The 15,696-nt window shown below is 36.5% G+C and overlaps 1 protein-coding gene across 1 annotated transcript in view; it reads left to right on the top strand.

Annotated features, from left to right (window-relative positions):
* Positions 1-14,736, top strand: part of LOC108778455 (beta-1,4-glucuronyltransferase 1) — a 38,552-nt gene extending 23,816 nt beyond the window's left edge. Inside the window, exon 4 of the mRNA XM_018545640.1 lies at positions 14,449-14,736. Within this exon, the coding sequence (XP_018401142.1) occupies positions 14,449-14,655 (207 nt within the window). The 3' untranslated portion in view covers positions 14,656-14,736. The remainder of the gene's footprint in view (positions 1-14,448) is intronic.
* The last annotated feature ends 960 nt before the right edge of the window (positions 14,737-15,696 follow it).

Genomic DNA, 15,696 nt, shown 5'->3' with positions numbered 1-15,696 from the left:
TGTTACCACCTTATAATTCTATTTAATGTTTATTTGATTGTTTATTTTTCTATAATGGTTACCGGCGATCTATACAACATATATTTATATGTTAAATAAAAAGTTTAGTGTCAGTCATCGCGATGATCATCATAGTGAATGTGTTGAATCATATTATTCACAACCAATAAGAAAATGCCTTTAACAGTCGAGCTGGATCTTAGGTGCTAATTATAATTGCGTGTGAATTTATATATTACGTATGTAGTCTTTTAAACCGTAATATTATTCAATAGCATAAGTGAAAAGTCGTTTATTAAATATTACAGAAAAATGTATACATACGCATCGAATAATATTAAAGTGTTATATGTATCGTGGATAGGATGTCGATGCTATCAGTCGTGTGAGATTCTTGTTGTGATAGTGGTGATGTTGGTGGCAGCGGTGGTGATGCGGCTAGCATTACACGCTGGCGGATATCGGAAGTACGTACGAGTACGTTGGTACTCGCGTCTCTCCTCTGCGGTTCCTGTCGCATGTCTATTCCCCGTGAAGGAATGAGAATGAGTATCTGTTTACTCTCTCTTTACCATCTCTATAGTCAGTTACCAAAGACTCACTTCTGTTGTATACTGAGAGAAAGGTGTTTGGTATTTGTGACTATAATCGCATGGTAAAATAATTATAGCTAGGAGCACCATTTTTATAATTATTACTTTTATTATTGTGTAATGATAATAATAATTATTATATTTATAGGTCTATACAAAAAAATAAGTTGGCATCGAAAATAACTATAAATGGGACACTTTGTCGCTCTGATTATGTTGAGTTGCATATAAATAATACATTTCACTGCAATAATAGTAATTATTGAGTATTGGAACATTTATATTATCGGTTTATTCATATATATTAGTGACTATACGGTAAAATAATTATGGTTATAGGAGCTCTATTTTTATAAGTATCACTGCTATAATGTTAATATATGTATATACATATATAATAATCATATTTATAATTCTCCAAAAAATATAGTTAACACGGAAAATGATTATAAATTACAGTTAAATTGTGGTAGTTGCAACCATTTTTTTCTCTCAATATACGCAACGCTCAAGCTTAGTTCTTTCCTCGTTCTTTCAGGAACGCAATGTGTGACCGCATTCCTCACATGCTTTAAAAATTCTTGTCCTCTGCTATTTTTTCTCATTTTTATTAAAAAGTTGTTTATATACGATTAAATTCTTTAATATATTTCATTTAACTGTATACGTCTGAATATTGTATTGTTTCCAAAACGTGACCGATTCGATCAATTTCAATATTCGGTGTAAATTTACAACCGCGGTTGACGTCTTTTCTGTTGTTACCTTGTACATAGACATGAGCCCCTCGTGAGAATGCATAGCCGCGCCATCGGGCTAATTTTATTTTACGTTAATTAATCTTCGGCTGTTTACGTACACAATACACGAGGACAATACGGTATACGCCATAATTACGATGCAATTACGTTGGTTTTCCGACTCGCTTCGATTGCCCGGTAAAATGAGCATGTTAATTGCCGATCGATTCGTTAATTCTCCATGCCGATCCCCGTGTAGCCTTTGTCCAGCCGCGAGCGGGAGCTTAACGTTCCCCTCCTTCCTCCCCCCCTCATACAACCTTCAATTACCCATCGATGTACCGAGTACCGAGCGACTGTCGACGTGGCCAATATAAAGGATTTGGCTCCTGACGATGTATGGCACGTGCTGGTCCCGCTCGCTCGCGACTCTACATTGGCGATCGATTCTGTCATCGTCGATTCGACACGCCATCCAGCGTAGTCGGACCTGGCGGGATTCTTTATTGTCGTGTTTATCGAGTGCGCCGATCGCGCCGGCACGAACCGCCCCGGCTTGATATCTCATCAGACTGGCGTTATCGGATTGATTTCGACACCCGGGGCTGGCGCACCGCGATAAGCGAGATAAGCCTGGCGTGGAAGGCGTCAAAGTGTAGAGGAACAGAAATAAAAGTCGGGAAATGAGCACATTTCGCGATGTATTTTTAAAGCGTATGTTTCGAATTGTAATCAATTTGAATTGTGATTTTTGTAAAATTTGATAATTTGAGGGTCTTTTTTATGCAAAAATTAGAGGAGAAATTGATATTATACCTACGTATTATAATAGTTTGAGGAAAGATGCAATAGAATGACGGTGATTCTATTCAAGTAGAACTTAAACTTGTTAGGATATCAAAATGGCGTCAAAATAGTTCCAAAATCATTTTAACTTTCACATGACGTCGAAATAAAGTCACTTTGAATTTCTCATGACTTGGTACCGGTATCATTAGCTTCGCGAAATGACACATTCTCATTCACGATATGAATAAGAAATAAATATCGAAGTCGTTTATTATCTGACGTTTCGTTTCTCGATCTATTATTCATTATAGTAGCTCAAACCAAATCATAATAACATCGACTCGAGGACGTTGATGTGAGTACTTCGGCAGTCATTGTCAGTTGAGGAAAGCATCAAAAGTGACGCGAACACATCGCAGGTGACTGTGATTAAGTCAGAAACGGGATAACTCGTTCTAGACGCTTCAACGCAGCAGTTATTCCGCGATGATTGAGCGATTTCGTCGACCTGGGATCGTAAATCAAAGACGGACCAACACAAATAAAATGATTCTCGGAACCGGTTGCGAGTGGCTATTTCGATCGTTCACGATTCACCGAAAGTCATGAGACATGAAGAAATTTAACACGTGTTGTAGATGTAAAAGTACAAATAAGGAAACAGAGAGGTACGAGAATATAAAACAAATTGGAATTAATTTTTCGCAAAATGTTGAAAGACTTACGTAGAAAATCAAATGCTGTTTCAAGCCTGACGCTTGTGCTGCTTAATTTTTTTCCAGTGATTAAAATGGTCATCAGCATATTTGCAGCTTTATATATACACGCGACGCGCGTTGACGAATTATTTTGCATGCAATTCGTTAATGCTTGATCCGGCTTTCGGCATAATTTATTTTAGCTTAATTCGTTTGATCATACTACGCTAATTTTTGATGTAATACTCTTTCGCGTCAGATATGATTCGCCGATTTCGTAAATAGATGTTTAATATGGGATTAAATGATGCTGAATAAGTAAATTTTATTTTATTTCACATTACGCGAATTTAAATTTACATTTCGCAGCAAAGTGCCGAGCAAATTAACCTGCGCGAATTCAAATTATTAGCGCATATATCAAGCACCATATAGCACGGTGACTGCATTTCATAATGCAAATTCGATAATGGAGTAACAAAAATCTTATTCGACTTCCGTATATGCGAGCGTGTCTCCGTATCGGTGTTATTTTATTGCCTTTGTGCGTTTAATTATTTCGACGCATCTCTGGCGATCTTTTTCCGCTAATCATTTTATCATAATTAAATCGAGGCGAAAGTGATTTTCAATTAGACCGTTCGAGTATTCCGCGCAGCACGTCGGTAGTCAACGATCCAATTCGATCCAAAGGGTATCCGTAATTTAGCGGCTAATTCTCTCGTGGAAGATCAATGGCTCGCGGCTCGCAGGCACCGTATAACAAGCGGCAATTTAAGTGTCTCGCAGGATAATGCAAGTTCTCTCCCTCGAAAAGGATCGATCGGGCTTAACTGTATCGTATATACGAAGCTCATGCAACCGGAGTATTGTCGTATTTAATCGACTAAAAAGAACGTATAGTTTTTATCAACTTTTTCATTATTTTATATATACACTGTTGGATATTAAAGGAGCAATTCAATTCATTTGAGTTAAATAACATTTTATTATTTGTAATTTTCATGTGTCAAAATGTACCTACATAAGTCAAGCTATTTCGGTGGTTGAATTGCTTAGGTTTGAAGTAAACAACGTTCATATTAATGTATGAATTTAGTATTGTATAAACAATAAATTAATTGTAAGTAAATAATTTTATTAAGTTACAATATATTATTAACTTACTATTTAATTAAGTAAGTAATTCATATCAAATTTAATGCATTTTTTAAATTATTTGACAGTATTAATGATAAACGATTTATTAAGACCGTATATACCTATATATGTGAATATACAATAAAAAAAGAGTCTAAAGATGTAACCGTCGAAGCTGGATCTTAAGTGCTTAAATATTATAATTTACATGTAAATTTATATACCACATACGTATATAGTTATTTGAACTACGCGCCGAATTAAATTTTCGAACTTAGAAACGCAACTGAACTACTGTAGCAATATCACAAATTAAATTGACAAACCTCGATCGGGACTCGAACCCGGATTTCTAGCATTCCGTGCGAGCGTTCTAAGCCTTTAGATTACCGAGGCTAAATTCTCCATTATTTTAGTTAAATTAATGACATATTGAGCAATTGCGACCTATACACGGAATTTTTTTTCAAAATTTAGTCGTGAAACTGCCACATTTTCAAAGTAAATTTTCGAAATACATACTATACGAATTTTATGGTAAATCTTTTTCATTCATTAATAAAACTATAATAAAATATAAGTTTGATTAACTTTATTGAAGTGCATGGTAAACATTTTTAAATATTCTATTGTACCATAATTACTATATCATATTTTCAGGGTAAATTTTAAGAAAAACTTCTTTTTGTGTATAGAAATAATTAAAAACGACTCGAATTGTGGATATAATTTGGCATTATAAATTTAACAGTGTATCGTAAAAATATTTTTTATTTTAATTCTCGCAAAATGACATTGAATATATTTAAAATTAAACCGGCTTTCGATTTCTGATTCTACCTAAGCGTCGTCGAAATGAACAAGAACTTTGCGCTCTCTTTTGCTTCTCGCTACTTTAATTCTATATCAAGCCGCACCGGTGCCCCCTTAATGCTGAGAAGATAAGTGGAGGCGCCGCGCCGTACGACGACGACGGGACACGTCATATTCGCGAGGATTTACGTCGACGTGCGATGGCATAAAACTCAATTATCAGATTTAGCTCGCGGCTTACTGCCGCGTAGCCAGCATATTACTCCGCGATGCCATTTGGAAAAATTATACGACCCTGCTTACCGTCGCCCGCCCCTACTTTATGTCGGCATGCGCCGGCACGTCTTCATTTTAATGCGTGTCACTTCTTTGCGTGCTTTGCGTTCGACGAAACACACACGTTTTCTACGCGGCGAGAGATCCGACGTTATCCGAAAAGTGCCACTCGCGGTTTTACCGTTCTGCGACGGATATTATTCAGCGTTTCGAATCACGGCTATGGATGTACCGTCGCAGAAATATGGGATATCCGAATGTCGAGCTGTCGAAGTTGCCATGGTATTATATTGGCGTCATATTTAAATCGAGCGAGGCGACTTGATAAAGAAAAATTTGTGGAAGAGTTGTGTTATAACTGTAATTAAACGAATGTACAGTAATATATTTATAAAAGACAAAACTGAGCCATTTGACTTTATTATTGTTGAATATTTTTGCCTTGTAAATCTTTCTCAAGCATTTGTAATATAATTGAACTGAAACGAAGTTTTTTTGCTGAAAGATTTAAAATTTTGCTGTGTATAAATTTAAAAATAATTTTGTTGAAAAATAAATCGGAAACTAAAAAATGGTACGCAGTAAAACATTTTGATATTTTAGCTACCAGTTTAATTTTCAATAAAATTATTTTACAAATTTATCCAGTAAATCCAGTAAAATTTTAGATCTCTCAGCAAAATGGTTCTCTCCGCGTGCTGATATGTAACACATATATATGAGAGGATTACATTACGAAGATATATGAAGAAGAATGTTTAGATGTGTTATAAGTAATTATTTTAAGAATTTTATGTATAGAGAATAAATCGTAATATAACCAGAAAGAGAGTGATTCTACTTGAAAAAAATAAGTTGAAAATGTAGAATTTTATATGAAGCTTTTGTTTCGGATAACATTTTCAACTATTTATAAAGTAAAAGTTCATTGTGCACGAATATCTGTTTTATTGTGTATTCTCGAATGTTTAATACAATAAAATCGTGAATAAAACAGAACAGTGAGATTTGTTAAATTGAGACAAGTATCTGGCGAATATTTAAAGTCGATTTATTCAAAAACAAAAGCTCATGTGGAAAAATTCCGTTATACGTTTTCAATTTATTTTTTCATGCACAATCTTTTTCTCGACTGTATCACAATTTCCCTAACATCTTATATTGTATGCAATTATACTCAAACTTATTGAAACTCGTATATTCGAAGTATTTTTATGACATAATTGTAAAAATTATTTCGAGAAAGTAATTACTTATAAGGATTCTGCGGAACGGAAACTTGCGGACAAACTGGTGACCAAATTAAAGAGAGCCGTTGCGGTTTACGCGAACTAGAGGAATTGGTATGGGTTTCTCGATGAGATTACGTCAACAAAGCTAAACCGTTGGTACGCAATGATTTCACTGAACCACCCGAAACACGTCGGTACGTAAGGAATTCGCAGTGAGCTATGGGGGTTCTTGAATATCAAAGGGACACTCTGTCTTTGAATTTCGAGCATCGGGATGCCACAAAATCCTTCTGCAAACGGTGAGGATTGAGTCGCGCAGCTTGCGCCGGCGCTGATTTTAGTCAATATAACAACACAGTAATTACGTCACGTCTAATTTGCGAGATACATGATGTGGCACAACCCGGTATGCATTCCGTTGCTTAGGTTGTGACACGTAATGTATTGTGTGCGGCGACGTTGCAGGCAAACTAAACCAAACTTAATACTTCAATCATAATGAAGAAACGTTTGTATTACGTGCAGTATATACCATCTACAAATGATTAAGTTACGTATTTTCAAAAGCTTTGAATGTAGAGAAACTAACGTTAGCAATAAAATTCTTATACCTTAATAAATACGATTCTGTTACGCTATCATCTTTTCCATCATGACAAATGAGACAGTAATACTTTTGAAAACATGCAATTTTTGAAGTCATGTAGTACAAATTCAATATTCTGATTTCTTTTGAGTAATTTAATATGACTCCAGTTTTCATGACGTCCAAACTATCTGATGTTTCGTTTCGATTAGCAAAGGTAATAAAATATGTTGGATATTACATACGTATCGCTGCATAGGATGTCATCTGGCCGTACAGCGACTTTTCCGAGCGAAATCGAACAGGAGCTGCCGTGACGATGGAATGAAATAAAGAGCGTGAACTGTCAGCATGGTGTCAGGATCGTAATGGTCCGCAGCGATGATAGTGACACCGTCCATTCGATACCGAAGCGTGAAATTAACCCGGGCGCATTTCCCCTAGGTACCAGGAACGTAAGCTTGTCCTACGCGCGACATGCAATTCCATTTTTGCGAGAGCGAGATGTACCGCGTTCACGCTTCCGCTAGTTGTAAAATTTTAACTCGCTGTCCTGTATTTGAGCGTATGTACCTCTTTCAGTCCGGACGTGGCAATGCTCCGACGCGAAATAAATAAAACACCAAATGAAAGCCGCGAGGCATATTTATTAATTGGTACAAGCGACTGTCCCTATAAAATATAAATTGTTCAAATATTTCATAATTTTTCAAATTATACAAGTTGTTCGAATTTACGTAAATATCGTACGATTCTTTATTTTAAAAGCGACATAATTAAAAAAACCATTTCGAATTATTATAATGAATAAGTTAGACAAACATTATCTTGTAAATCATCAAAAGGGATGATTTTTCTGAACTAGCTTGATTTACAAATCTAAATAATAAAAAAAGATGGTTTTTCAAGGGTTGTGAAACGAAAATGACAAAAATAACTGTAAATATAATAATAAAATGACGAAAATTAAAAAAAATGACAAAATTCGATTTATGTAGATATATTAAAGAACAGGTGAGAGAAATCGCGAACACAGGTAAATGCAAACGATACTATTACAGTTTATTAGAGTAGTGATAACTTCTCATTTCTTTCCAATGTTCAATTAATGCTTAATACCGCATTATAATACGTAACCATGGAACACACATACCGTTTTTAAAGTTAATATCATTATATGTTTTTGATGATTTTGATGTAGACGAAAATAGAAGAATTGCAAATATCTAAAGAATAAAAATAAAGTCAACGATATTATTTATCAATTATAGAAATCTTTATTCAAAATTTATACTTATATTAATAATACATAAATTAATGTATTATTAATATAAACTGCAATTTTAAACAAATATAACAAAACTGATTCAGTACTGCCACGTATGGTTTTGTTGAAAATTTTAATTATTAGTCATTAGGATTAAAGCAAAAATAATTGGAGTTTTTTTAAATAAAGCCTTTTATTAATTTTTAAGTAATCGTTGCTTTATTCAATTTTTACTTCAGGTGTTTCAGTTTTTATTTATCTTTTTTTACTGGTATTTGATTAGTCAATAATTTTGTATCAAGTTAAAAAATAATTTTTTTCATTTTCTCAAAAACTTAATTTTGTTTTAGTTCTGTTACGCTTAAAGTAAAGAAGCGATTTTATTTTTATTTTTTTGTTAATAAATAAGAATTTCTTATTTAAAACAAAATTGCTCTTTTATTTCGAAAATAATGCAACTGAAAAAAAATCTTATTTTATAATTAATTTTGTATCATTTAGATGCAAGACGTCATATTTTATTTGTGTGACTATAAAGTATAATAGTAGTAATATGTTCTCTGTATGCCGTCGCACGTACTTACAACTATGTGGTCCGATTATCTGACGCGCTATATGCAGATGCATATATGGAAATGCACACTCGTGATTAACGCAAATACAAACCGCGCCGCGTTGGTGACTCACTGCAATATTCTGCGTTATCATTCGAAAGCCGCAAACGGTTACCTTATCTTCCATTAAAGCGACAAGTTGTATGTTATCTCTAGTCTTAAAAAATGATCTCTTTTCGTTATAACAGTACAAAGATATTATGTGTGTACTATTTTCTTTTTCACTTTTTTTCACGCTTCTTCTAGCCATGAAATTTATTGTTTTTAATATAGCAATAAAGATAATAATTAGAATTATTATTATCAATAAAAAAAAACTATAAATTTTTAATCTCGCGGTAATCAAAAAGCAGTTATGAAATTGTTAAATTCTTTTCTCATGCTCTTTACTTTCTTACCATTAATTTTGTTCGTGAAAAATATGCATGAATAGTAACGATATTTTGAGAGAAAGAGAACTAAACGCTTCCCATGTGCCTGTTAAAAGGGTCATTACAAAACACACAGAGCAGAAGATAGATTTATGTGGATAATATATTCCATGCTTCTTGCATAATACCTTCTTCTCTGCCTCCCGTGTGCCCTCGGTTTATTCATTTTTTACGCACACACAGCACCGTCACGACCGCCCTTTGAGTCCTTTGAACCGCGCCAGAAGAGAGATCGTGCGTCGAGTTCCGCAAATTGTTCATCCCGCCGCAGAAAAGTTGCAACGGGCCGTTTCGCCGCCCCGCTTCGCATCCTCGCGGGAGCTTTGACGTGTATTATGCGTTATCGTGCGTTTACGGAATGTTTCCTACTTGGCCACGATGGCAGTCGTCGATGTTACGCATGGTGGTTCGGAGGGCTCGCGGAATTCCCGGAGAGCAAGTTTTGCGGGAAGCATATGTCGGGTCTGTGTCGCGTTTTCCCCTCGTTTCGTATTGAATAGCTACGTGCGTCGGTCGTGTATCGTGCACTGTACATCATTAATGCCGTGATGCCCACGGTACATGTATTATCCAATAATTGTCGCGATGACGAAAGTTTCGCGTGGAAACAGAGAGCGCGCGCTACGGCACGACGTGCCGGTATGCATTCGCAAGCGGTATCAGGGCTCGCGTAAGTTCAGCAAACATCATTACGCCCGCGACTCTGTAACGAATGTGAGGCCGCAGGGTTTGTTAATTAAGAAGATACGTCAGCCAGCCCGTGTTGTTTAATGCAATCTGTTCCCCGGAAAACCCTCGACAAACAGTTGGTCGTCCTCTCTCCGCAACTCGGGTACGCGCGAGACGTGCACTTTAGCCGCCTCCGCAAGAATGTGATCTGCGCGCGAAACTGAAAGGAATTTATTATCTGTCCAATTAAGACGGATAATTATGCAGCGGTGTCCGCCGCTCCGGCTCTGCGCTAGCTTGTTAGTTGTATAATTCATGCGGGAATGTCGTGCATTCGTTTTGAAACCATCACGGATCAGACTTTTATCATTTCTCATTCGAATCGCGTGCTCTTAAAAACGCTCCGCTGTAATTACGTTTTTATTTTAAACTTTTTCTCGATGTTATATTACGTACCTCGATGAAATTTCCCATCTTTAAGCATATATTATCTCTGTATCACTTGTGTATAAAAACGTTTTTATATATTATTACCAATAACATACGAGTGTAAGGACAAATTTTCTGAAGTATCTAAAAATTTAGTTATATACAGATTTGATAACAATTTTGTTAGACTGTTAAAATAATTATATATATTATAGGATCTCGAACTATGATTGTTAAATATCAAATTTGTTTTCATCGTTGATCACCATGCTTAATTTTTCCACATAAATTTTTTCATGATTTAACAGAATTTTTTTTCGGACCTGTATTAATTTAATTTTTAAATAGTTTAGCAAAATCGTTCTTTTCACGTAAGCAAATTAATCTTACACGGATAAAACGCTTTTGCTAAATAAACTGAAAATCTAGCTAGTTCACAGATCTGAAAATAATTTTGTTTGAACCGTCAAAATAATTATATTATATAAAAAGCTTAAACTAGCTAGAATGTTGAAATTTTATTAGTTAAAATGTTAAAACTTTTTTTAGCATTGCTCATCGCGTTTAAGATTCCTACGTAATTATTTCAAATAATTCAACAAGATTACTTTTGGATGTATCTAGCGAAATTTTTACATACTACAGCACAATCGCTCTTTCCGTATTTGTTACATTTAAATTTCACGGCAAAATTTGTCAACAGACGGAACGATAATTGCTCATTAATTACATTTGAAATGTTTTAAAAAATACAATTCCAATTCTCATTACGCGTAAATTCGTTAACATTGCATGAGTGCTCCGTCACCCTTCTGTCATGTTCGCGCCGCATCATGTTAGGTGCTTTCACGGCAATTGTGCGGGACTGGACTCGCCCGAGGAAGGAAATCGATGCGGGTTATAAATGAGAGCCCGTCTCGCCGATCGCGGGACGTATATGTTTTGGCAGTGTCAGCACTGTAGTAACGTGACGAATTGTGTGCATCCATCGCGACGCGTACTGCGGAGACAATCCTGGGGCGTCGTGGCGTCTGTCGCACGCATGTCGCGTCGTCGTTATGTATAATTATTCACCGGGCCACGTCTCCAAGATCTAGAACATGGCAGATTAGATTCTGTCTATCAATTTCATCCGACAATGTAATCCATGTGCATTGCTATCTTCGTGGATTACTGCTTCGTCGTATTAACTAACAATGTCCCTGTCCCATAATTAATACCATTATTTATTATCCGTTCAATATGTTCCAATTTTAATCCATCATTCAATTTCTAATGCGATGAAGATCTACCTTAGCGCTTAATCCGTCTTTTCTACGTCTGTAAACAAGCGTCGCTTTTGGTGTGGACATTTTCTTTTTTCTTTTTAACAAATGCATTCATAACCTAATAACTCGCGTATCAATGTGTCTAGTAACAAAAAAAGTATCAAGATCAATAGAATTTACTGCTTGTTATCAAAGATTAAAAATTCAAAATCAAAAGAAAAGATACACCTTAGTTATATTTTATACTAGATTATTACTGCCATAACAGTAAAAAAAACTGTGCAAAAAGAGATGCATATCGCATGTGCTAATTTTGGTTTGTAAAGTTCCGTGGTGAGAATTTCTCCGTTGAAGATACGTTTAGTAAGCCAAGTACAATGGATGATGATCAAATCAAGATTTGATCGAAAATAATCAAACCATTCAAGATACCGCAGGAAAGCGAAAGAATATCTAAATTGAGTATTGAGTTGAAAGACACTTGCACAAAAATAAAAAATGAGAAGACTTTTCAGCCAACTCATATTTTAACCATTATATATTGAATAAGATGTACAATTTGATATACTTTTGTATCTGTTTTATTATAATATATAAAAATCTACGGTATCAACTACTTCATTGAAATAAATATAAAAAGCTGATTGCGGAAAATAGCGTATTTTTGCAGATAAAAATCTCAAATAGTCACGATTAAAATAATCACGATTTCATAATAAATATAGAGTACAATTTTTAGAGTAACGTCTGTCGAAACAAAATGAGGCAGTAAATCGAAGCGAGCTTACTCGTGCCTATATAGTTTTCAATAGTGAAATGCATCGTTACGCGTTAAATGCAGAGGCAGAGGAGGGTCATTCGATACGAGATCAATCGCTTTCGACGAGGATGCATCTCGGTTGGATGCACATACATACACAGATGTATTCGCCGTACATTGTTACGTGCGATTATTCACGAAAACGCATTCAGACCGGAGGAGAACGGGCGAACCGGATCTCGTCCGTTAGGTCTGTCTGGCTTGTCCCGGATGGCAAACTGAGGGCGAGATTACGACGCCATCCGCCTTTCTCCTTGCTGTCGTGCTGCTTACGTTGTCGGAAACACAGGGCTTCCCGCGAAGACGTCACTATCCGGACGAATATCAGCGGTATGTTCCGAAAGCCACTTCCGCCGAAAATGGAACGCACGTTCGGAAGTTGGCACGGGACTCGCGCTCATCCGGAAATCTCGCAGTGTCATATACTTTCATGGAAATACGTTTGCCGGTCGTGTACCGCTCGTCGGTGTCTGATTCGTCGTAAAGATCTATTTGGACAAAATAAGTCTTGACACACACAATGCTTTACCGTAACGTGCCAAAGTTGTGTCACTTTTTGTGCGCGTATAGCCAGTATTTGTGATTTGATTCTGTAAATAAATTTTTTGCGCGTCAAAATATAAGTTTTGACGTGCAGTTTAAAGGACGTAGTATATAAATTCGTATGAAAAATTATATAAGCACTTAAGATTCAGCTAGACTGTTAAAAAGCATTTATCTCTTATTCTATTGGTTGTCTATCCTATAGAACACGTATGGTTCTATGAGATTTTTTAGTTTAATATTATTTTTATATTAAATAATTACACACAGTAATTATTTCTCCCCTGAATATTACTTAATCTTTCATAAACACACATATTTTTATTTATTCCGTAAGCTCTTTGAGTCTTTTTTAGCCTAATTCTTTTTACTGTTCCAGTCTTTTGAAATATCTATAGCAAAATTTAGGATTACTTTTAAACTTCTCTGTTACAATGTTAAATAGTTATTTAATTTAAATATCAGAAAAAAATTTAATAAAATTTAAATGAAGTTTATGACAAGAAATTTGAACACATAATTTTCCTTGGGTTAAGAAAGACTCAATGTGCTTACGAAGGGTAAATTGTTTCAGATTTTCTTTTATTTTTAGAAACTTTAATGACAGATTTTTTCAAACTTAAATGAAAAATGTTCCAGAAACTTTAATGAAAAATATATTAAATAGTGTAAAATTAATCGGCAAGTGATGTCTCTTTTGTTTATTTGCGACTATATTTTTGCGCGTTAAATCGATATTTTGAATAAAGGAAAACCATCTCGGTTCTTGACGGGTAATAACGTTCTATTCTTCAAACGCACTTCCACTATCAAACGCCTCTTATAAGAGACAATTTCGATATATAACCGAGTATTCTCGCACCTATTCACAGGCGAGGCGTATTGCGACACGTGCTCGTATTAAGATTGTCGTTTGCGCCGACCTAACGTCATTCCCCCGGTTCGGGTCGTATTCCACAGGAATGACGGGCATGCATGTCGCTCGTTTCGCACACATGCACGCGCACGCAGATGCAGCAGGTGCACGATGGCTTACGTAGACACCCGCGTTTATTACGTCGCGAGGCAGCAGAATCTCCACCCGTCGGAGTTTCGAACCAGAAACACCCCCTCGGTTTCGAAGCTCGAAGCGGCTCGTAAAGAATCCGGGCACACTCGTTCCGCCGTTCGTTTCGTCCGTCCGCAGTTACCACAGATCGACGCGGAATTCCCTCCGTGTTACATAGCTGCTCTGGGACACGAGGGGTCTCACCGTGGAAACTGGATTGGCCCAATGGGATTGAAAACGAATCTCCGCACGTTTCGCAACCAGAGCTTCATGACCGCGTGACGAATTCTTACTTTCCAATGTCGCTTTTGGTCGAAAACGTTATTGAGTAACAGATAAATTAAATCGGCTAATATCTAGACGTGGAACATGGACGATCGATTGAACCGCGGTTCGGTTTCCGGTATGAGATATGTATCAATTTTCAACATTAATTTTATTTCAGACGGTAAATTTGTCTCGTGTAACACCAGCCGCTCGTTTTTCTTGCAGGTTTACGAGATGTACGTGACGGGTTATCAGTTCAAGGTACTATCACCGGTATTTACGGGCCACTGGGGACTACAGACCAGGAAGACCAGGCCCGCTTGGCGCGAGCGTCAAAACAGTGCCAACAGGAAACAATTCGAGACGTTCAAAAAGGAAGTGTTTGCTCGTTACATGCGAGATCCGCTGAAAATGATGAAGAACGCCAACTGACGAAAGGCTCATCGAGGATCTCATTGACTTGAGACTCCTCCGTTATTTAAGTTCGTCCTTATAGACTTAACATCGAGGAATCCAGAGTAGAATTAGGCCTCTGGCTACTGCCAGTGTTCACCACGTAATGTAGTTGATGATAGATTCGAAGTGTTTTTCACGTGATCAAACAAGTCAACGAAGAATTCGCCCGTCTAACATTCTTTCTTTCTGTACTATTATTTCATGACATTGTAATGTATCATACAGATCTGATAATTTTCTCTCTCTCTCTCTCTCTCTTTCTCTCTCTCAAATTTTACTTGATTTTTATATAAATTTGAATTATATAATCACTTTTTCAACCATCAATATCAATTTTTATGTTATATAAACAGGTGTTTAGACATTCTAAAATACGATTATGCAGAATATAGATCGAAATTTTTGACGAAAGATTGTCGATCTTATTCTTCGGAGTGGGAACAATGATAAAATCGCAATTAAGTGCAACGATGGAGTGCCACGGTATGCTCGAGAGAACAGATGCTAGATCGTCTAACCGCGATCGGCGGATTTGCGCTACTTATCGAACCTTCCGGTTCAGCGATTCCGCTAGGCGGAATCAACCGCGAAAGCTCTTGTTACTTCCACTCACGATTTCCCAAAGTCATCAGAGACCCGCCATGCGGGATCGCGGAATAAATATCTCGTCGTGAGTTTCGCGGCACGTACTCGCGCACGACGAGCGGGAAAACGAAGGAGGGAGGGAACAGGGGATCTTAAGTGAGCGTACCTCGTTAGCTGTCTGGGGCTTAAGAGGGTGGCGTTTAAATCCAAAATCGATACTCCGCTTGACGCTACTAGTGTAGCACGCCGAACGTAAAATAAACAAATGGCATAAACTGTCAGCGTAGCGTATGGTCTCGGATTTGTACTGAAAGAAGACACGAAAGTAATTTATATATAATGTCTTTCAAGTCGCAGTACCCTTAATTAATGAGTTCTTTGATTAATTTCCAAGTTAATTTCTTTCTCTGACAAAACACGGCATTAATAATT

This window comes from Cyphomyrmex costatus, unplaced genomic scaffold (genome assembly GCF_001594065.2).
Source record: "Cyphomyrmex costatus isolate MS0001 unplaced genomic scaffold, Ccosl1.0 scaffold119, whole genome shotgun sequence".
Lineage (NCBI taxonomy): Eukaryota > Metazoa > Arthropoda > Insecta > Hymenoptera > Formicidae > Cyphomyrmex > Cyphomyrmex costatus.
The sequence above is the reverse complement of the archived record's forward strand: the minus strand, read 5'-3'. Positions and strand labels throughout refer to the sequence as shown.